Source organism: Drosophila pseudoobscura, chromosome X (assembly GCF_009870125.1).
Source record: "Drosophila pseudoobscura strain MV-25-SWS-2005 chromosome X, UCI_Dpse_MV25, whole genome shotgun sequence".
In the NCBI taxonomy this organism is placed as follows: Eukaryota; Metazoa; Arthropoda; class Insecta; order Diptera; family Drosophilidae; genus Drosophila; species Drosophila pseudoobscura.
Genome location: NC_046683.1, coordinates 37,104,108 through 37,127,142, shown reverse-complemented (window position 1 = coordinate 37,127,142; position 23,035 = coordinate 37,104,108). Strand labels below are relative to the sequence as shown.

General features: G+C 39.9%; 1 protein-coding gene and 2 long non-coding RNA genes across 10 annotated transcripts in view; 2 read left to right on the top strand and 1 right to left on the bottom strand.

The window, feature by feature from the left end:
- The first annotated feature begins 428 nt into the window (after window positions 1-428).
- LOC117185183 (uncharacterized) lies at window positions 429-1,084 on the top strand. Its single transcript, XR_004470765.1, has 2 exons — window positions 429-875; window positions 939-1,084. It is a non-coding gene; the product is annotated as an uncharacterized lncRNA (long non-coding RNA).
- Window positions 1,085-2,224: 1,140 nt separating this feature from the next.
- nAChRalpha7 (nicotinic Acetylcholine Receptor alpha7) overlaps window positions 2,225-23,035 on the top strand; it is a 208,126-nt gene continuing 187,315 nt past the window's right edge. The window contains exons 1-4 of one of the 8 annotated variants that reach the window (XM_033385454.1): window positions 2,243-2,747; window positions 2,803-2,976; window positions 13,234-13,792; window positions 13,853-14,283. In XM_033385454.1, coding sequence (XP_033241345.1) covers window positions 14,181-14,283 — 103 coding nt within the window. In that variant the 5' untranslated portion in view covers window positions 2,243-2,747; window positions 2,803-2,976; window positions 13,234-13,792; window positions 13,853-14,180. Of the gene's footprint in view, window positions 2,748-2,802; window positions 2,977-13,233; window positions 14,284-23,035 lie in introns of those variants that run through there. The other 7 variants (XM_033385457.1, XM_033385458.1, XM_033385459.1 and 4 more) reach the window with 7 other exon arrangements.
- On the bottom strand, window positions 21,874-22,814 carry LOC26532940 (uncharacterized). The gene is made up of 3 exons (XR_004470762.1): window positions 22,611-22,814; window positions 22,118-22,277; window positions 21,874-22,029 (listed from the first exon to the last, which is right to left on the bottom strand). It is a non-coding gene; the product is annotated as an uncharacterized lncRNA (long non-coding RNA).

Here is a 23,035-nt window from a genome sequence, read left to right as displayed (position 1 = left end):
GATTTGAATTGATTCCGCGTTAATACGCGCACCATATTATGTTAACTATTGACTATTGACTATTGACTATGCACAAACGACACCAAAACTTAGCCGCTTTACATTCTGTTATTAAGCCGAAACAACGAACTCTGGGCCCATTAGCAATGTTGAGTTTTACCGTTCTATACATATGTATATACATGTGTTTCATATATGTATGTATAAACCGGAGCCAACGAAGAGACACGTAGTGGCTCGGTTAAACATTCATTTCAGAGTGATAGCGAGTATACATATGACTAAATGAGTTTATACTCATATGAGTATAATGCAAGACTGTGTTGCTAGATTATTTTTTCTTATTCAAATAATAATATCGACTACATTTCCATCTATCCTTACAAATCCTAACGATATGTATCAAGTTTTTCTCAGCTCCCCATGCTATTGATTTTTTCAGCTACATTTTTCCCTGCAATTTACGGTTAGAGGAAAGCGAAAGTATGTGGTTTCAAGAACGATTAAACAATACATACATAGAAGGATGGTGTTTGAGCAGCCGGGGTTGCTGCTAGATAGATAGATAAGGAGCGAGGGCAGCCTAGATCCTGCAACTGCAGGAACGAAGAAAGTGGGACGGTGGCTATAATTTTGGGATTTGACGACTAAATATCGGGCTGGGAAGCCCGACAATATTGCAAAAAAATTCATTCAAGAGTATGGATTATCGCTTAATGAAACAGGAAACACTTTACAATCCACCCTTTATTACTATGTAAATTTGACATACACATTTACATATGTATCTCTTATTTACAGAGATATTCGTGAAAATAGTCTAACTATTAAAACTAAACGGCTGTCTATGAAATTCAGATCTGGATTTTTTCCTGGTAAATACCCCGTAATTTTTTCAATTCGATTATTCAGCTATCGGAATATCATATCCCCAAAAGCTTTATGGGCAGTTTCGGCCCTTCCATCCATCTATAACCAGACGTGGATTGTTAATGGACGAGCTTTTTGGGACAACATTTTTCGTTATAAATTAATTTGATTACCATAAATATGAAGTAAATGTTTTAGTCACGTGTCCAACTTACGCCAAAAATGCATCTTCTGGAATAATTTAAAGACTCAAAAAGGTATAAAAACCCAGGACAAGGTTTTTACTCAAAGCTTAAATTATGGCGCTCTATGTGCATTTTAAAAGCTTTTATTATGGTAAGCACTGTATGTAGGTACATACATAGGTAGTAAACAATTGTACCGTTTATTGTTACTTTCCTACTATTAAAATGGATACACTGTTCTCCAAAGTCGTTCGACTAATACGCCCTTTCCATAAACAGAAACCACCATATTTTACGAATTACGAATTTTACGGTACTAAAAATTCTCAGTAAACAGCTGAGGAAGCGAATATCACATCACTTCCATTGCTTTTACATGGTTAAATATGTACCTTCTTCCTTCAGTTTATGTATTCAGCTGGAGAAAAATTTGTATAACAGTTTTAAGGGAAGCCAGTCAAATGTGGTACGTATTTCAGTATAACAGAGCAATGTTTATTATGAAAGGGGAAACTTGACGGGGTGACAGATTTTGGATTATTCTGACATAGCACGTGGCTCATACTGGATTTCTAATGTTATTCTCAGAAACTCTGAACTGTTCTTGTGGTAAGCAGTTTTCAAATTTATACTCTCCATTTTGTAGGTTCCCGAAAGAGCAGCCAACAGGCAACAGAAAATGCGTATGCGTATTTCATTAATTGTTGCCTCTTTGTCTCGCTTAGGAACCTCTCCTGTAACATCAAAATCGGGACATGCATCGGCATCGGCATCGGTATTGGCATCGACGTACGGGTGGGCCTCTGAGGAAAATTCAGCCATAACCATGAACCAAACGTCAATGGGTGGGACTTGGAGTAACAGAAGTAACAAAACCACCAGGGAGGCCACGTGGTCGCCACCGAAAGACGACAAACGGAAATAAAAACGCAGAGTGTCGGCTTAAGCTTCCATCAAGAAGGCAGCTTTAATCTATTTGTTTACTTTTTCTAACAGAACTAGGAACAGCTACAGCCCAGTGTACAGTGGCAGGTTTCATCTAAACAGGATCCGAGCATCCACTGTAAACGGTCTAACGTTTCTGTTAAACTATTAGGACCAGAACGAAGCTACTGCCGAGCCACGTGCCTCTGTCAGACGGTAAAAGAGCACGGTTCACTTTTAGTCGAGGCTGCGTAGTCGAGCACATCGTGTGTCGTTCATTTTCCGTAGTCGTGGTTATCGTCCCGTCGTTGGGGCTGTAGCTGTCGCTTCGCATTTAATGCTGTTGTCGCAGTAGTTTAGGAATCGTGTCGCCTCGTGCATCGCCTGCCTGCATCTCCGAGGCTTTTTCCGCTTCTCAGTCGAGTACGTGGTCTTGCACGAAACGGTCGAGGTCGAAGTCTGCAGGAGAAGGAAGGCAGTTCGGTTTTTGGCAACAGCCCTAGGAACCCACACCCTGCGAAAGCGGTCGGATACGGACACGTGCGAAGCAAACGGCCAGTATACGCGGAGCATTGCAGAAGTGGGGGAAAGACATTGATAACTTCGAGTCTCGACGCGCAATAATACATCTGCGAAAGATCAGGCGATCAATTTTTTTTTTTTGGCGTGCCATTTTTTTTGTTACTGTTGGGCCTTTAAGCGCCTTCATCGTGATTCCGTAATAACACACAACACTACAGCTGCAAGAGGCAATGGGCGACATGCAAAGTAAAATGAAAGCTGAGGGATTCTAAAGAATTTGTGTCATTATGGCTATTTTCAGTTGTTAGTCATCCCAATCATACGATTCTGTTTTCCCTGCAACTGCTTCCAATTCGATTGTCATTCGTCCTGGATTCAAAGTATATAAATGCTCAAAGGAAATATATGCAATCCACACCACAAATCAAACAGTCAATGACAGTTTCACAACCACAGCGGGAAAATATTGCGACTGGTAAGTGCAAAAATTCACATGGCTGTGATAAATAAGAACAAATAGTTTAGTCCGTTAAACAATACACAAACTTAAAATCCTTTGGAACAATTCTCGATTCAAGCTGTTGGGATACTAAATACCATCTTTAGACTGTCCTTTCTATGTTTGTACATTTTTGAATGAGTAATAAGGTTTAACATCTCAATAGTCCTCATGTACTCTTTTAGGAGAGCGTTTTTTTAGAATGAGCCAAAAATGTTGGTGATTACCTGCAACGAAACAAGTTTAAACTATATTGAAATCAAATTTAAGAATTCCTATTATATCATATTAGACTCTTAGGCATGGAATTTATGAGAAGTTTCATAGCAATCATGTCATTTATCATCTTGACGTCTTGAAGTCAGGCTACTTATTGTCCCGTTGTCAATACATCTGAAATTTAAATATGTTAATATATAACTAGAAATATACACTCACAGAGTACCAACTAGCAAACTCATTAAAAACTAGTTTTATTTTTTCCAAAAACACCGCCTGGTCTGCGACCCGGGTAAAAACGGTGATTTTGAATTTTAAGTGAAACACCATTGCGCCAAAGGTGGTGGACGGGTGGACGGAAAAGTTCTGGATCTATAGTGCCAACCAGTTGAATAATTAAATGTTTATTTTTTTATTATGTTATGTGACAGAAAACGGTTCACTGCTAGACACAGCCCAAAGAGAGAGAGAGAGAGGGCTTAGTTTTTCCAAAGATTTAAATGCAAGCATCTTCGAACTGAACAAAGTAGCAGAGTCTAGAGAGCAGATGAAGAAGCTGTCTCCTAATTTTTCTAACGGCTGCATGTTATTTAGTATATGGACATTTTCTTGTGTGTTGCGATAGTTCCATGCCTTGCATTTTTCGCCATATTTTAGGGGCTCTTCATATCGTCTAATTTAGCTTTCGGTTGAGAACTATATCTTTGGACGTTGATATGCAATGACTGCATCTTTCAAGAGGCGATGCAGTTACTGCACCGTCAAGTGGCCCGTGTGAAACCGGCGGAAGGCTGTTACGCGCGGATCCCAGGCAAAACGCAGCCCTCCTCCCGCCCAACCGACCGAGGGGCGCTGCCGCATAACGCGCGGCGCGTAGCCGAGCCGAACGCGAGCATGCAGGAAAGATAGCTAACATTCGAGGAAAATTAGCACTAAACTTACTAAGAAACTAAGCATGCAATCGAAATACAAATACCACTACAATTACTAATTACTAGAAATGTGTGTAACGATTAGTAATTTAATAAGAGGAAGAGAATTAGTGGTGGATATAATATGGTAGAGGGAATTATAATCCGAGCATAAGACCCTAAACGGTTCATGCAAGGAATAATTCGATCTACAAAGTGGAAGGAATATAGTTTCAGGCTTATTGGATTTCGTTTCATGCTGTTCGAATTTTCCGAGATTTTACAATGTCGGGAAAAGTTTAAAGAGAGCTCAAATTTCTAAGCTGGAAAGCACTTTTTCAAATCTGCTGAAATCGATACAACCTTATTATGTAGTTTTTTAATCTCCTCAATGAATGAAAATGTATTGTACCCTCACTTTTGGTCTGTAGTGTCATTAGGTACTCTCGTTATACACGGTGCTCGAAAATAAATAGCCTTCATAAATATCGGAAATCTGTGGCATCCACAATTTTGAAGATACGGAAAAACGGAAGCGCGGAATTAAAGCTTACATAAGCTTACACCACGGCCAATAAATAAGATCGCGTGTCTAAGCATGACATTTACATCATTTTGTACGCTGTTTCATATATTTTATATCAATGTTATTTACATATTGAGGCCTCTGGCCTCAAGCCTATTTTTTTTATCTCCATTTCTGGAGCACCGAAAATGCTTCATGAGTTTTAAAATATAAATCTTTGCTTTGTTAGTTGTATCTTTCTCGATCACTTTCGATTTACTCCCTAGTGTATCTACATGTACTGGTTCTAGACTGGTATCCCCAAAACGTATTTTTACAGGTACAAGGATTTTAAAAAATTCCTTCATAGGTGCTTCAATTTTCTTGAAGAGTCAATCCTGGATCATTTTGCTTTACAAATATTTGCATTTGGCCTGGTTAAAAAAAACTTTATTATTAAGAAGACTAGTAACTAGTAATTATTATAAATATGAATATGAATAATGAAGAATTTTTAAAAAATTGGAGGAAACATCAGTAACGGTCTCCAAAGAGAAAAATCTATGGAACGAGGGAACGACGTTAAGGTTTTTGGGATCCCAGTGCCAATTAATGAGTAATAAGGAGGGAGTGTGGCGAAATTTTGAAAAAACTGGATTCAGTGTTACATAATAGGATTTTGCATACAAAAATGGATTGCTCCAGTTTTAGCTCTAGTTGAAGAATATATACATATACATAAGTACATAATTTATGCGGTCGGAAACTCTGGAAAGGCGAATTTATACACCTGCATTTTGTGTTATTATTTTTTCTTGATTCTATCACCTCTCTCCAATATGTAGGCACTAATATTACGTTAAACTTTGACCATAAGCCTACATTTTAGGAAGACTTGGAGTAAAGTTCCTTCCAGCATATTTTTCTAGTAACTAAACTTTTGTGTAGGCCTGCAGTAAAATCCCTGTTGGCCTTTGTAATTAATCAAATAATACGAAAACATCAAAATTTAAATGGGATTTTCCAGATCAAGAGTTAGTTTCGAATTGTAGGACACCACACGTAGTTGGAGTGTTCCTCTATGTGGGATGAATCCAGGTAGGGTTCAGCCCTTGCCGCGGAGCTGCACATCCTTGCACTTCCTCAGAGCTTGCTAGCTGTCTGCTCGTTTGTTTGCACGTTTGTTGGTGGAGATGTTTTCGACTGCTGACGCCATTCATCCGCAAACACATCGCACCTCACGACTCGCCTCTACATACATAATTAAAGCGTGTTATCCTTGTTGATTCTGTTATTAATCCACTCAAGCAAGTTACTGTGTTGCGCTTCTCTTCTCTACATCACCTATATAACATTTCTCCGTTCTCTCTGTTTTCTCTGTCTTTCTCTTCTTTCATTTCATTCGCATTTCTCGCCTCCTTATTGGTTGTGGCCTGTTCCTGGCCTGTTATTCGAATCAGCAGCATTTTGGATTATGTGTATGTGTGCTTGAGTGCGTAAGTCTGGAAGTTTATTAAGGGGAAAAGGTTAATAAATGGAATTTTCAAATTGTTAAATTGTTTACTTAGGATGGCGCCAAGCCAAAGAATATCCTGCACCCGCATCCCCTTTTCGCAGCCACGCCATGCCTTGGACCCTCCACTTGCCCTAAAAACCATTAGGAGTACGAAGCGATTCTGTTTTGGGGTCTCTCCATTCCCAAGGGCATTGCTTTGGGGAATGCGAGTTCGTGTGTACGATTAGAAGTACATACATAGACGGACTTTTTTTTCTCAGGAAGGAAACTGTTGGTATATTTTAACACGTTGTCATTTTACTGGTATTATCAAACTTGGAAAGGTTAGGTTAGGTTAGGTTGACCCGGACGGCCCTCAGAGGGGGCCCCACATAGGCCAGTATGGCCCTTGTCCGGATAGGGGGGTGTATGAACCGTAGCGGAAGTGTTTAGGGGGTTTTGAAGTCCTCGAGGATCGAGGTATTTTTCGCATAGGCCAGTAGTTGCTGTGATGCCAGCACTGGCGCGCCCAAGTACTTCCTCCTTGCCCTTAAGAGAGCAGGACAGTTGCAGATAAGATGTTCTAGGGTTTCGGTTGCCCCATGTTCGTCACATTTCCTACAACTGACTCTGTTTGTGATTCCTAGCTTTGTTGCATGCGCCGCAGCCAGGCAGTGGCCCGTTAATATTCCCACTAATAATCTGCAGTCCTTCCGTGGTAGGTGCAGCAGGTAGTGGCTGAGTTTGTCATTGCGGTCCTTGCACATGATTTTCGAGGTTCTGCAGCCGGTGGTACTCCTCCACCTACTTTCGGTTTGTGATCCGGCCTGCTTTTCTAGATCGCTTTGCAGCGTTCTGAGGGAGACAGGCACGTTCTCGGTTCTCGTATTCGCCAGCCCGACGCCTTCCTTAGCTAGTACGTCCGCCGTCTCGTTTCCTTCGATGCCCTGGTGGCTGCGAATCCAGTAGATCCGCACTGACTTTGTCGTGCTTAGGGTATCTAGTGCCTCCCTGCTCGCCAAGACATTTCTGGAACTGACTGCGGACGACTGCATGGATCTTATCGCCGCTTGGCTGTCGACGAATAGGTTAACCGCATCGTGAGCTCTTTCAGTGAGAAGAGCGACCTCTGCTGCTTTCCTGATGGCAAAAACCTCTGCCTGGAATATGCTACAATGGTCCGGTAGCTTATATGACAGCCTTATCTCAGGGTCTGTACAGTATAGGCCCGCTCCTACTCCTCCGTCCATCTTGGAGCCGTCCGTATATACATTGCTCCGTTTGGTCTCTTCCGATTTTCCAGTCTTCAGGTCCCAAAGATGCAGTTGTTTTTACGTCAAGACATGTTTGGGGGGTCATGTAATCATTTGATCTGTTCATTTCCCTTCCAATTGAACTATGCCCGTATTCTTGTGGTGACATATTTCCTGAAGCGATGAGGCGTTGTGCTGCCTTTCCTGCAGTCAGACGGGCGCGAGTTCCGTTGTGCTTTACGTATTTCCTTCTTGTAGCTCCTGAGTAGGAGTCTGTATTCCTCATAGACGATCCCTTCGTTCGCTTGTTTTGCGATCTTAAAGAATTCCTTGAGGTTGTCCCTTTGAAGAGAGAGATCCCGGCTCCACCAGAGTGGCTTGGACCTCTTCTTCGTCCTCGAGGGTTTGCACGATGTGTGGTAGGCGTCCAGCAACGCGATGGATAGGGTCTCTAGAGACTTCTCTATGTCCTCCACGGATTTTACTGTGCCCGGACTCGCGAGCTTCGAAGTAACTGTCTTTTTTAACTTTTCCTAGTTTGTACTCCGGGGTTTTTATAGACTATGACCTTCGAAGAATGTTTGAAGTCGCACTTAAACTGAATGTACCTGTGATCTGAGACGGAGGGTCTTTCAAGGACCCTCCAGCCAGATACCGTAGTACTGTTTCCCGTTGCAAGTGTTAGGTCTAGCACGTTGGACGAGGTCGGACCTACGAAGGTGTGCTCCTCCCCGACGTTTGCTATATATAGATTAGTTGCTAGTATAAAGTCTAAGACTGACTCACCTCTATCATTGATGTCAGTGCTTCCCCACACAGTGTGGTGGGCATTGGCATCCGTCCCGATGACGAGTAGATAGTTTTTGGTGGCGGCTTCTGTCACCAGGCTCCTGAGTTCGTCGGGTGGTGCGGGTCTGTCGTGAGCCATGTTGCAGGAAGCCACCAGAAGGCGCTTTTCCTCACATTCCAGCATGAGAATGTAATGTGAGAATGTGTAATGAGACATAAGGTAAGCATGGATTCCCTTTCGTACGTTCGTATAACCCTATACGCAAAAAGAGTATACGAGTATATAAGATTTGCGGTGACAGTGGATGTGTGTAACGTCCAGAAGGAATCGTTCCCGACCCCATAAAGTATATATATTCTTGATCAGCATCAATAGCCGAGTCGATTGAGCCCTGTCTGTCCGTCCGTCCGTCTGTCCGTCCCCTTCAGCGCCTAGTGCTCAAAGACTATAAGAGCTAGAGCAACGATGTTTTGGATCTAGACTTCTGTGATATGTCACTGCTACAAGAATATTTCAAAACTTTGCCCCGCCCACTTCCGCCCCCACAAAGAGCGAAAATCTGTGGTATCCACAATTTCGAGAAATTTCGATACGAGAAAACCAAAAACGCAGAATCGTAGAGGACGACTATATCTTCCAGAGTGCAAAATCTGAACCAGATCGTATTATTATTATAGCCAGAATCAAGAAAACAATTTCACTCTTTCTTGCTCTGTCTCTCTCTAACACACAGGTTTCATGGTCGGTTTTGCCAATTGCAAAATATGAGCTCAAGGATCTCAGAACCCATAAGAGCTAGACCAACCAAATTTGCTATCCCGACTCATGTGATATCGGATCTTGGCCGTTTCGTGTCCAAATTTCACCACACCTCCTTCCGCCCCCGCAAAGGACGAAAATCTGGATCATCCACAAATCTCAGAGACTATTAACGCTAGAGTAACCAAATTTAGTATCCACACTCCTGTTGGATCTCAATATAAAACGTTTATCTCAGAATTTCGCCCCACCCCCTTCCGCCCACACAAAGGACGAAAATCTGTGGCAAAAACAATATTGAAGATACGAGAAAATTAAAAACGCAGAATCATAGAGAATGACCATATCTATCAGACTGCTGAATCTGGATCAGATCAGATAATTTGTATAGCCAAAAGCAACAAATCAATTTGCAACTTTCCCCCTCGTTTTTCTTTTCCAATTAAGGTTCGTTTCGATGTATAAAAAGCCATTTACTTTTCATTTCTTCAACGAATATGTTTTCGTTTTGAAAACGAATAAATCTTCCGGAATGTAAAAACGGGAGACCTAATTTTTGTGTATTCAAAAGTAAATCGGAAAACTTTTGTGTATGTGAAAAACGGAGCCTCGCTGAACATGTATATCAATTCTAATTAATCTAATTTGACATTCAAAACTTCAACTTCAAGTATCGCTATTGACTGAATGGGTTTTGATATGATATTCTTAATATCAATAATGCTAATATAAATAACTCTTTACTTATGAGTATTACCTGAAATTAAAACTGAGTTGCAGCTATTCCATAGTAGGAAAATGGCGACTCTACGTGGTTTGCAAAGTTTACAGCATGGCCGCAAAGTATTCAGATAAATTCCATTACTTTTCATTTTTATTTTGTGCTTGAATAAAAAAAAAGCAGTGTTTAACACGAGTGGGCAAAAGGGAAGCAAAAAATGGGAAGCTTCCCTTGATACTCAAGTCAGCGAGAAATAAAACCCTTTGCAACATGAGGCATATACTTCACAGGCGTTCCACGCATAAGACCTCTTGGATTAGGGAAACGTTTTTGCTCCCCGTTTGAGTTGAGTCCCCTCTGAGTTGCGGAGCAGCAATCGAAATGGAAAAGAAATAAGTTATATGAATTGTCGTAATGATTGTTAGATGGTTGTTAGAGTACATTTTACATACTTACTCTTACATACGATAGAGGGCACCGCAATAGTTTTAGAGTTGCCCCGTTTAATCAAATCCTAATCGTTGGCTCAAAAACCAAACCCATCACGTGCTGGTGTAAGAGGTGATTGAGACAGTGGTGCCATCGGCATGCGTTGATATATTGATTTCCTGTTAGCGCATTTGAGCGTGTACTTCTAAATACAATGATTGATGATCGCGAATTTGTCGGGAGTCGTCGGAAAGAGGGCGAAGATTGTGACGCGTGAATAGCTTGTGAAACTCTCGCATTTTCCATCGAACACTGTGCTATAAAATGGTCCTATCTTCTTCCGTATCGGTACAAGAAGTATTTAAAGAAGAGCACACATAAAAATTTTTAGAATCAGCATATTTGTTGCAAGTTCCATTCCATATGGGTGTTCTTAAGTATCGATCTCGAAACTCCAGCGAACCCGAAGGCGGAAGGAGGGAAGAATGACACTGTAGGCTAATTGACTAATTTTCCAAGTTATTAACATTAAAGAGGGGGAACGTTGTGAGTTGCTGCGTACACCGCAACTCTACAGTTATACCCGATACTAAGTCAGTATGGCTCTCCTCCGGCAGACGGCGCTAATATTAAACGAAACGACAAAGAGTGCGTGCGAGAGAGACAGAAAATCAGTCTTAGCGTGACGTCGGGCACTGCAAATTGATTTGTTCCTGTTGGCTATAAAAATTATCTGATCTGATCCAGACTCAGCAATCTGATAGATATGGTCATTCTCTATGATTCTGCGTTTTTAGTTTTCTCGAATCTGCAATATTGTGGATGCAACAGATTTTCGTCTTTTGTGGGGGCGGAAGGGGGTGGGGCGAAATTCTGAGATATACGTTTTATAGTGAGATCTAACAGAAGTGCGGATACCAAATTTGGTTACTCTAGCCTTAATAGTCTCTGAGATTTGTGGTTGCCCCAGATTTTCGTCCTTTGCGGGGGCGGAAGGGGGTATGGCGAAATTTTGACACAAAACGGTCAAGGTCAGATATCACAGGAGTGTGGATACCAAATTTGGTTGCTCTAGCTCTTATGGGTTCTGAGACGGACGGACGGACAGACAGGGCTCAATCGACTCGGCTATTGATGCTGATCAAGAATATATATACTTTATGGGGTCGGAAACGATTCCTTCTGGACGTTACACACATCCACTTTTGCCACAAATCTAATATACCCCAATACTCATTTTGAGTATCGGGTATAAAAAAGCATTTCAGTAATGACTACTGCCTCCCTTTTTCGAAATAACTGCATATATCCGATCCATCATAGAATGGTACAGAAAGTCTACGTAGATTGCGGAAATCTCGCTCCAGGCACGTTGAATTGCTGCAGTTAGTTTTTCCTTATCTTCGTATTGCTTTCCTCCTTCCGGATACTTTCCGCACAAGTCAGCCCCATACATTTTCAATAACGTTAAGATCTGGAGAATATGGTGGCCAAGTCATAATATTAACGTTTTGACTGGCAATAAACGACTTCACTACTCGAGCGTTATCTTGTTGGAAAATCCATGGGATTGGTCCGAAGAGATCATTTAACTTTGGAAATATGTGTTTTGAAGCGCCCACCGTTCATTTTCTGATCTCTAAAAATCAAATCCATTGTACGATAAAAAATGATAGCACCCCTCACCATGACTCCACCTTCTCGGCTTTTCAGCTCATCTTTTCGCAAATTATGAAAATAATATTGAAAACCATCAGGTCCGTCAAAATTTAAACGTTTTTCATCAGTAAAGACCACCGAACGCCAGTCGCCCATGGCCTCATTTACCATGGTAGAAATGTGTTCTGAAAACTTTAGCTTGGCGTCTAATATAACACCAAGTTCATCCACCTGGGTAATTCTCTCAAGAGAACCACCACATAGGGTAAATGGAGCCAACAAGGAGTTAGAATGATGAAATGTCATAACATTGCATTTCGAGGCATTAAGGTGTAACAAGTGTGCACAACACCATAACCGAAAGTTATTGAGATCGGATTGCAAGCGAGAATGAAATGAAATGTTCTTATACTGGACACAGGGTTTAACATCATCCGCATACATGAGTTCTCGAGAGTATGTTAATTACCTTCGGCGTTCATTAATAATGATTGCGAAGAGTAAGGGGCCTAGATGGATGCCCTGTGGTACTCCCGAAGAAACTTTGACTGGTGAGGAGAGGGAGTTTTTGAAGAGGACTTTTCGAGACCTGAAAAAAAGAAAGCTAGAAGTCCATCTAAGGAGATTGGGCGGAAACTCCAAAAGGTCATGCTTATGTGCTAGAAGGGAATGGTTTACAGTTTCGAATTCTTTACAAAATTCGGTGTATAATAGTGTCAATAATAATGCATTACTCAACAAAAACAACTAGTAAAACTTTATATACATATGTTCGGTATATGACGCATACTCGGATCGGTCTGAAATTTGTTTCAGCTCTTTTATATGTATGTATATCACTACAATGTACTATACCCAACTTCAAGTCTCTAACTTAAATTTTAGAATTTTTGCTAGATATCGGCTGTCTGGCCCAGTGTGCACTTAAAGGAGCGATTGTATCATGTAGTGCAGTGAGATCCTGTTGGGGCATTTTATATTTAATAATGTGCTTGGTGCACACTTATGTATATATACTTATATACTTGAATATACCAAATGAGAGGGAAATTATATAAATACCGAAAAATACAGAAACTGAGAAATGGCGGGCAGGCTTTGTGGCGTAAAGTATCAGTAGTCCACACTCTAAGCACAACAGCACTTCGTATGTACGAGTAATGTGCGTCTGTAATTTTAGGAAATGAGGAAATGGGAATCGCCATAGGATGAGACACGGTATTTAGTATTAGTTTATTCTGCAGAAGCTTGCAAATAAAACCAGTTTAGGCTTTTTGCCAGTTTTTCGTATATTAGGCATTCCTAAATGGATTCCAAATGTATGTATGTACATATGTATGTACCTAGCAACGGTTGAATGCCCAGGTATGACGAGAACTAATACCCTGACTGAATTTACATACATATATGCACTTTTTACTCTTAAGATGAATTTGTTTTTTAAAATACTATATGTATTTTATTTGTAATATTCTTCCAACTTCCCTTGCAGCCTTGCTACCAAATGCCAACTGTGGTTAACCAGCCAACACGTTTCATCGAGCGAACATTATAAAAAATGTTAAACAAACAAAATGAAATTATTGAGTAAGACATAGCTTAAGCAATCAAAACATTTTCACGTAATATCCCTCGACTGATCCGGACCAAGACAGGAAAAAGTAATCAACAGTTCTGTATAAGTTCCGGTAATATACTGCAGATACCCATCTACTCACTAATCAAACTGCCACAAGGAAAAATTAAATACAATAAAAGTACCAATTTGGTCTCTAGGCAGTTAGGGCAATAGCTTGGTGCTTGACACTTGCGACTTGCCACTTGCCACTTACCACAAATGTCGACAAAAATCCTTTGTCGGGTTGTCATGACAGTCTGAAAAAAGGACAGAGATCGAGAGACCACCGAGCCGCCCCACATCCACGCACAGACCCTGGTCAGAGCTGAATCAAGCCATAATTCCAAGCCAAACGGTTAAAGCGAACAATTTTTCCTGAATATTGGCACCTCAAATTTAAAGACCGCCTTCTTCCTGCAGGGTCGAAAGTAAGGTATGCCGAATTAACAACAATAACAATTAACAACAATACAAGCTGCAGAGTTTTTGGCAGCAAAACAACACCACACCACTCCCAACCCATCGCTGGAGCATCAAGAAATTACAATAATATAAAATGGGTAGCAATAGTTAAGAAAAAAATACTTGCCGGGATGAACTGTTAGCGCCTGTCTTCTCGTCCATCGGCCAAGTCCTAATTTGGTTGGCTTATTGATTTCGCCAATCGACCCGACATTTGTTTTGGTAGCATCCTCGACTTTGTCGATGAATATTTGGATTTCCAATTAGCAGACGTTGCTGCCACAGCTCGAGTGATACGATAGGGTGATAAGACCGAGCAAACCATAAATCGGGCAACCAATTTATTGAACTCTATTGAAATGGACAGAATGAGTTTCTTGCAGCCATACGTACCATCTAGAGCCGCCGTTGACGCCGTCATATGGCTGGCTTATGGCCTGGGATTCCTCATTATGTTTCCAGGTGAGTGCCTCCATAAATATTTGTGAATTTCAACATCGGTTTCATAGCAGGTTTCATGACTTACCCGGACGTCCGGCTTGTAGATAAGGACAGATTGCATACTACCTGCTCTATTAGTGTATACAAATTACCCGTAATGATAACATTCAAGACAACAGCAAACTAAATTGTACTTGCAATTTGTACTTTTCTTGTGTCAAAGTATTTATAAAAGAAACTCTAACCGTAGGCGCTTGCGATAAATATATCCTGTTTAAGAACTAGACTTGAGGCTTGGTCGTTTTCTTTTTCGTCCCTGTAACTTGGTGGAGTCAGATCGCTAGCATAATATATAATATTTTTATACATATATACATATGTATGTATATAGTGTTTAATTTAGTTTCTCTGAGTACTATACGGAAAATGATGCCTGCTAAAAATGTGCTAGCGAAATTTTGAGCTACTTAGTATGTGCATATGTGCATATGGTAGGCTTAAAGGTAGAGGCATGGCCTCCAAAAAATGTTTGAAAAGTAGTAGTTGTTATTAAATATTTTTCTTGATTCATAAATTAAGTTGTACACAACTATACAAAGCTTGGTTTATAACCGTCAGCTTTACAATTAAAATGCATAAATTTCAATAAATAAATAGAACAATTTTTAAAAATTTTCTCAAACATTTTTGTATCTTCATATATATGTATATATATCTATCCCATACTACCATTCAACGCTGCTCCTCATTTAGTGTGCACTTTTGAAGGTGTTGGCAATTTTATAAAAAATTCTGTATGTCTTCCTGCTTACTCCACCATTTGTAATTTTCATTGGGCTCAGTTCAGTTATTCGGCAAGGTCCCTACGAGCTTTACGAATCCAATTCATGGTAGACTTGTTTGCATATCTTTTTACTGCCGATTTAAAATTTGCATACCATTCCAAATTATTTATCCCCTTTGTGAAGTTTCTATGCAAGTCTGTCAGAAAAGGTAGATTACATTTTGCCTAAAAATGAGGGGGAATGGTGTGAGTCGCTCCTAAGGCCGAGACTCTATACTTATACCCGAAACTTAGTCAGTATGATTCCCCTCCGCCAAAGGGCGCACATAATTCACGACAAAGAGTGCGTGAGAGACAGAAATAAAATGAGGAAGCGGCGTGGTCATGCTACGATACCACTAAAATGTCATTTGTTCCGTCTGGCTATAATAATCCGTTCTGATTTAATTCATTTTGATTCTGCATTTTTGATTTTCTCGAATCTTCAAAATTGTAGATGCCACAGGTTTTCGTCCTTTTTGGGGGTGGAAGGGAGCGGGCAGTAGTCTAATCCCTCTAGTACTGGCGGTGGCGATTAACCATGCCTGAACTAAAATGTGGCTCTGTATACTTTACAACCCACCCACCCACCAGCCAGCGAACTAGTTCGGTTGGGAAGCAATGTCTCGCCAGAAAACTACGAAACGAAAAAGCATGAGAGACAAATGAAGAGAACAGGTAGCTAAAAATGATTCTATCCTGCTCTTTTCCTTTCTCTTTCCCTTTTCTGTTTGCGGTCATTGCATTGCTGGAATGTTCTTTTGCGTTTGGCGTTTGTAGAAATCAGTGCGGCTGACCAAGTGATTATAATAATTTAAATTTAAACAGTAAGGCAAAGCAATTAAATTAAAAATGTATAGCAAACGTATAAGACAAATATGCAGCCAAACATAATCGTGCTAGCGGAGAAACAGTGTCGTGCAGTGATATAGAAAAATGGAATGGAAAGTGACACTGAAAAATTTAAAGAACTTCTTTGGAGTTTTGATTGGTAGGCTTATTTGCTTTTTGGTTTTTTGTATGCCTATTATATTTGTATTTTATATTTATAGATGCCATAACTGTAGAGACAGGGACTGGATCAGCTGAAGCCCAGCTTAGGAAACCCTTCAACTTACAACTTACAAAAAAAAAGTTGTTTAAGAAGTAGTACCACCGCGAATAGCAAAACTTAAATTAAGTAAATTTAAAAATTAAAATGAAATAAATAATAAAAAAATGTAAATATGACATGAAATGCAGATTGAAAACCTACTACATTTCACTACCTACTAGATGGGTACCCATTTCACTAGCTACTAGACGAGTACCCATATCACTAGTTCGGGGTTAAACGATGTGGTGTCGCTGGTCCCCATGTCCTAAGACATTGCGGGTTAAAATGGAAATGATGAAAAGCATTGCTAAGGGTTAGTAAAGAAAGTACCCCTGGTCAGTTAGGGTAGCCTAGCTCCCAGTACTGCTGGGCATTTCCGACCCCATAAAGTATACATATATATTCTTGATTAGCATCAATAGCCGAGTCGATTGAGCCATGTCTGTCCGTCCGTCTGTCGATATCGTATCATTATTATACCCAGAATGAAGAAAACAATTTCATTTTCTCTCGCTCTATCTCTCTCTCTAACACACACTTTTCATGTCGACTTTGCTTAAAAGTGAGCGCCCAGATCTCAAAGATTATAAGTGCTGGAGCAACCAGATTTGGTATCCATACTTCTGCGATATCGAACATGCACAAGTGCATTTCAAAATTTTGCTCCACTCCCTGCCGCCCCCGCAAAGAACGAAAATCTGTTGCATCCACAATTTTGAAGATAGTACGAAAAAATTAGAAACGCACAATCATAGAGAATGACTATACATATGTACCAGATTGCCGAATTTAGATCAGATCGGATTATTATTATAGCCAAAAGTAACAAATCAGCGCCCGACGACATGCTCAGACTGATTTTCTGTCACTCTCACATACACTTTTTGTCGCTCAATGTACGCACCGTCTGCCGGGGGAGATCCATACTGACTAAGTATCGGGTATAATATTAGAGTTGCGGTCGCAGCAGCGACTCACAACGGCCCCCTCATTTTTATTTGTTTTGTTGTTTTTATAAAATGTTTCCTTAGGCTATCGTATCCTCAAAGTAGTTTCTTTACATGGAGTAAAAGTTACCGGACTAGCGCAGATTAATTAAAATAATAACTTAGCTTTGACCTTTAATATGTTACGCACGATTGACCGCATAATTTTGGATGTTCTTGAGCTACCTCAGTCATTTTTAAAAAATCGATTTTTGTTATGAAACAAAGTAAAAAGTATTTTATTTGTTTTCGAGATTTAATAAAAAGTCGAGTATGTACATATGTTGGTTGCATGACGATCGGCGCAGAATAATTACAAGAGCTGAAGGGCCGAATAGCCCGTGTCCCAGCAGAAAATTTTAGACGAGAGCGATAGTGGGTGATAGAAGGAGAGCGTCAGAACAGCTCGGGACTGCTGCTTAGCCGAGCACGAATGATAGAAAAATAAACAGAGGGCGAGAGAAAAAATAGATGATATATGTAGCTGTAAAATCAAAAAGCATGAGTTCCACCAAAGTGAGCACCACTGGCTAGTCATCGTAGCTTCGACAGGGTCCGACTTTGTATTCTGTTAGAACTTAATAAAAAAAATTGCAAGCTTGGAAAGTATACCGCTCAAAGACTATTGTCCCATCTGTTTCTCGATGGTCACGATGGGCTTTGTACTTGCGATGTTCGTGCAAAGACAAAGCAGAACCCGATTGAGCGAGTAGGATGTTCCAGAGAAAAATGTTCAAGACTCCCAACCGTTTGCAAGCTTTGCAGCTATCGAATGTCCATTAAAAGCTTTTTCACATGGGAATATGAGCACATGTGTTTCTTGAGCGTAGAGATACAAAATCGATTATCAAAACTAAAAGACTTATTTAATAGTCTTTGATTTAAAATATTTTTTTTTAGTTACAAATATTTCGGAATTTGTGTTACTATATCCATGTTAGGACATACATATGTAAATATGTACATATGTATATGTAAATATGAATAAATACGATTTTATTCTAGAATTAAACCGCTACTCATTTGTGCTTCCATTGAGGCGAGAGCTTGTTGCGGTTTTCCGTCTGCCTGCAATGATGAGCTCTGTCATTGCACTCCCAAGTATTTTATACATTTGCATAAGTAGGCAATGCCAGGGAAGCACACTCCTCCAACATACTTGGCTCAGCTTGTCTCTCGCTGGAGCATCTTTGTTTGCGGCGAAGGGAAGTCTGGCAGCTTTGGAAGAGGTTAAGCATCAAATGAGGAAGTTACGTACAGCTTGATTTCTTCCCCAGCAGAATGGGGAGCTATCCGTGAATTATGGGGAATCGAATGGAATAGAGAGTGGAGCGTATGTGGGAAAGGGGGTCTGCGCGTTTCGTGTGCTTATTATTGTCTAGCCCGTTTCGCTTTTGGTTACATTTTTACACTTTACTCAGGCTGCGGGCGTGTCAAGACGACTTTGCATGAAAAGACATTAGCATAAGTCACAGCTAACGAGCCAACATATAAATACAGTGGTGCTCATACACTTAAGCCACAAGAACTACACCAAGAATTTAAACGAAAATCAAGAAAAGTTTTTATTTTACAGCTCCCATTTTTTGTCTCAAATTAGTTCTATATGTCGGTGTTCTAATACAACATTAACCAAGTTATAAAAAAAATATAGTCAGCGAAATAATTACAAAATCTGAAACCATCTCCAAAACGTCCTGCTCATATACTTGAGCCACCTGGAAAAAAATTGTTAAAAAAATTAAAATTTGCCCAGTATTCCTAGTATTTTTAATAAAATTACTTTCATATCGATTAGGATGACCTTTCTTCTTAAGAACAGGGGTGCAACGATTTGGTATTGAATCAAGTAGATTACAAGACGTGCGTTCTATTGAGGGGTGATTTTCTTCCATTCTTCCTGTAAAACTCGGCACAAATCCTTTTAATTGCTGGGTTTTTTTTGGGCAACGAAATGTTTTAGAATTCCCCACAAGTTCTCTATATGGTTCAGGTCGGGACTCTGCGGTGGCCATTGCAAAACATTGACTTTCAGTCATTTCAGACTTTTTAATTGTTTCGCTGACTATATATTTTTATAACTTGGTTATTGTTGTCTTAGAATACTGACATATAGAACTAATTTGAGACAAAAAGTGGGAGCTGTAAAACAAAAACTTTTCTTGATTTTCGTTTAAATTCTTGGTGTAGTTTTTGTGGCTTAAGTGTATGAGCACCACTGTTTGTATATGAATGTGTCTGTGTATATGTATGTACATATATGTAGATTTATTTGTATGTGTATATATTTTGATGTATATGTATATGTATGTATATGTACATGTGTATGTTTATTCATATGTATGTATATGGAATAACATACATATGTACAAGCATACGTAAATACGTAGCTGAAAGGGATCGTTTAATATTCGTGTTGGAGCAAACTCCTATAGACTGGGCAAACCTGTCTTAATAAAATATGTACGGATGCAAATATCTATATACATACATATGTATACACATGTATTTATGTATGTACATTATATATTCGTATATATTTTTGGACTTGCACGGCTTCTGCACATTCCTTTCTGCGGACCCCAGGCTGATGTGTTATTTAATAAATTATGCGAAGTAACCAAATCTCTTTCTATTTTATTTGTCACTTTCCCGCTGAAAAATTAATGCATCCCTTCAGAAAGGGGCATCTGCATGATATACGGTGCGGCCCTCATTATTTTAGGGGCATGGCATCCTTATGTGCGCCATGCTGTGGAATGCAAAGCTTGGCAATAAGGGTGTTCTTTCTGAATATTGCCTGCATATTTATTTAAAGTATTAAGCAGCTAGATACATTGTCCGCTTGTTTTGGATGAAAATAAAATTGCATTAAATGGGTCTGTCCGCTGAATAAGCCACCACCGAAAATTTGAAGATTTTTGGAAGTGTGATCTTTCGATTTTGCGATTTTCACTGGTCAGCTAAATCACCGGAGTTATCTGTTGCGGGCTTCTTAAGGTGTTTTTCAAACTCACAGTTGGTTTTTAACCAAGCTGGACACTACTGAAGAGCTAAAAGAAATCATTTGTAAGAATTCGTGAGCCTATCGCCGGAAATTATCGCAAATGTGATGGATAATTCAATAAAATGGGCACGTATTGTAAAAAATTGTGGGGAACTTTGGACTGGTAATTTCTTGGCTTTTTGCAGTAATTATAATTTAGTTATGTTTTATTTATATTCTGTTTTATTCAGGGGCCTTAAGTTCACATTAGGATTTAGGAAATATTTTACTTACTTACCAGGTTCAACTAACAGGTAGAGCTTGAGGTAAGTTTGTCCTTTTTTCATCGCAGCCTGAAAAATGTATGTTGAAAACAAGGTTTAACGACTCGTTGCTGGACACTGTCCAGGACTGGTCGACGTTTTTTAGAAAATCCAGGGTGGGTGTTGTCTTCGAGAGAACTCTACGCAAGTGCGAATCATCCTCTTCTTTAATCACTAATATTAGCATACCTTTCTCGTAGTGAGTATTAGTATTTATGTTTTGAATGCATGCTTAGTTCTTTTAGCAAGTTTAAATTTTCCCCGAATAATAGTTTAACAGCTATCTTCTGCTGGTGTCTCAGGGGCCACTTGATGGTGCAGTAATTGCATCGCCACTACAAAGAAGCTGTCATTACATATCAACGCCGAAAAAAAAAGAAGGGGAACTTTGTGTGTCGTTTTTACCGCCGCGACTCTACATTTGTAGCCGATACTCATTCAATATAGCTCCTCTCCGCCAGAGGGCGCACACATTGTACTACAGAGAGTGTGTGAGAGAGAGGGAAGGAGTTATCGCGTGGCTAGGTTTGCGTAGCAACTGCAAATTGATTTGATAATTCTTGTGATCTAAATTCTGGCTATAATAATATAATACAATGGCTATAAACAGATCTGATTCGTTAATCTGGTAGATGCGGCCACTCTCTATAACCAAAGACTATACAATACCAAGATGTTGCATGAGGAACAAATTCTCTTTTACGCTACCTTCGCATCCGAAATGCTACTCGGCTTCGTCAATGCCTCGGTCAGCGTCGAGTCGGTGTGTCTCGAGAGATAGAATACAAAAACAAAATATGAATCGTCTGCGTGCCGAAACCGTAGGGCAGCGTGGTCGCTGATGTCTTTGGCGCGGCACAGTGGGGACTCAGCCGAAAAGTAAAAAAATTGTATGAGTGCTTTAAATAAATTTAATGTACGCATCTAATAGAGAATTTTCCAATCGAATTTTCAAGATAGTTTTAGTTTAGGAGATAGAAGCACTCAAAGTTTATATATATGTAAGTACTCAATGCAAATATTTATTGAACTCATATTCACTAACTAATTTAGCAAGCTGAGACGGCCAAAGGTCCCACTGTGCCGCTCCAAAGACATCGGCGATCCGCGACCACCGCTTCGACGGTGCTGAGGCTCGAGAGTCCAGAATTGCCGAACAGACGAAACCGATGGGCAGCGGGGTCGCGGTAGAGACGAAGTACAGGCGAAAAGGGAATTGAAACTCCGCGCGCTCCCTCGTGCCTTTTGGGTTCTAATGTTAGGACCCGCCATAGAACAGCTTTTTGGTCGCTCATGCAACATCTTGGTATTGTATAGTCTTTGGTACCATTTTGTTCCGCAATAAAAAATATTTTTAATTTTTAATATGAAATGAATTTAATATGAATATTGAGGATATATGTATATGTACATATGTATTATGTACTACAATTTAAGCTTTTTCCCATCACTTTTTTCCAATCTGGCCTTCCGTTCCTGAGCATACTGGAAATATTTTTGAGTTGTATGGTCGTAGTCCTGATCCTCGGGCGCAAGCTTCTGTTTAAATGCACCTGTAGACAATATAAAATATAAAAAATAAAATAAAATATAAAAAAATAAAAATTGGGTAATTACACAAGCTAAAATAGTAAAACTTACTTCTTAGTGCTAAAGTGGTTCGAAGTCCTCTTACACACATTTTGGATTCTGTCCCACGCCAGGAGAAAAACTTCGCCACATCATCGCTTGTAATCTGTCGCCAGGAGCTCCTTATAAGCTTATAAAACGTTTTTTCATTGATAGCGATTAATTCCTTGATCTTGAGAAAAAAAAGAGATTAATCAAAAGATTTATACAGAATAAAAAGCAAGGCATTGCCTGCCATATGGCTGACATTATTAGCAGACAGCCACTTAGCTAACCGATTATTAAAGTCAGTTTAACTGGAATGTTCAGTGAATGGAAATTTATTATTTTCCGCATTTTCAGTAAGCTGGAATGCATTACTTTCGCCAGATAATGCATTTTGTTGGTATTCGGGTTCCGAAATATTTTGCCTATAATTCGATTTAACCTAAAAATCTCCAGTAGCTCTTTGCACATGTCGGCTTTTTCTTTTGGAGGACATTTTCTTTATTAATAATGTACTTACCTATTGGTAGAAATTTCTAGTAAATGCGTAAGAGATTGTAGATTTTCTAACTTTGCACTGCACAGTTCGACGAAAATAATTTAAATGCCGGCGCAAGGAACGCACGCTTTATTTGCACTTGTTTCTAATGCTGGACACATGTAGCAAAAGAAAAACACGAATGACTTCTCGACCACTAATCTGTCGACACGTGAACACACAGCCGAAGGAAGCTTGCCGGACCGAAGGCACACGAAGGCTTGCATCTTTTTCTTTGGCTTTCGACCGGCAGAGCAGTCGCAGCGCACTTTCCTATTGTAAAACTCCCGCTTGCGCACTCGTTTGCGAGCGTTTTGCGACCCTAGAATTAGAGCTCATTTTTGTCTCGCTTGCGACCTCGTTTGCGAGAGTTTTGCGATACAAAACCATATCGTACATGCAAAAGG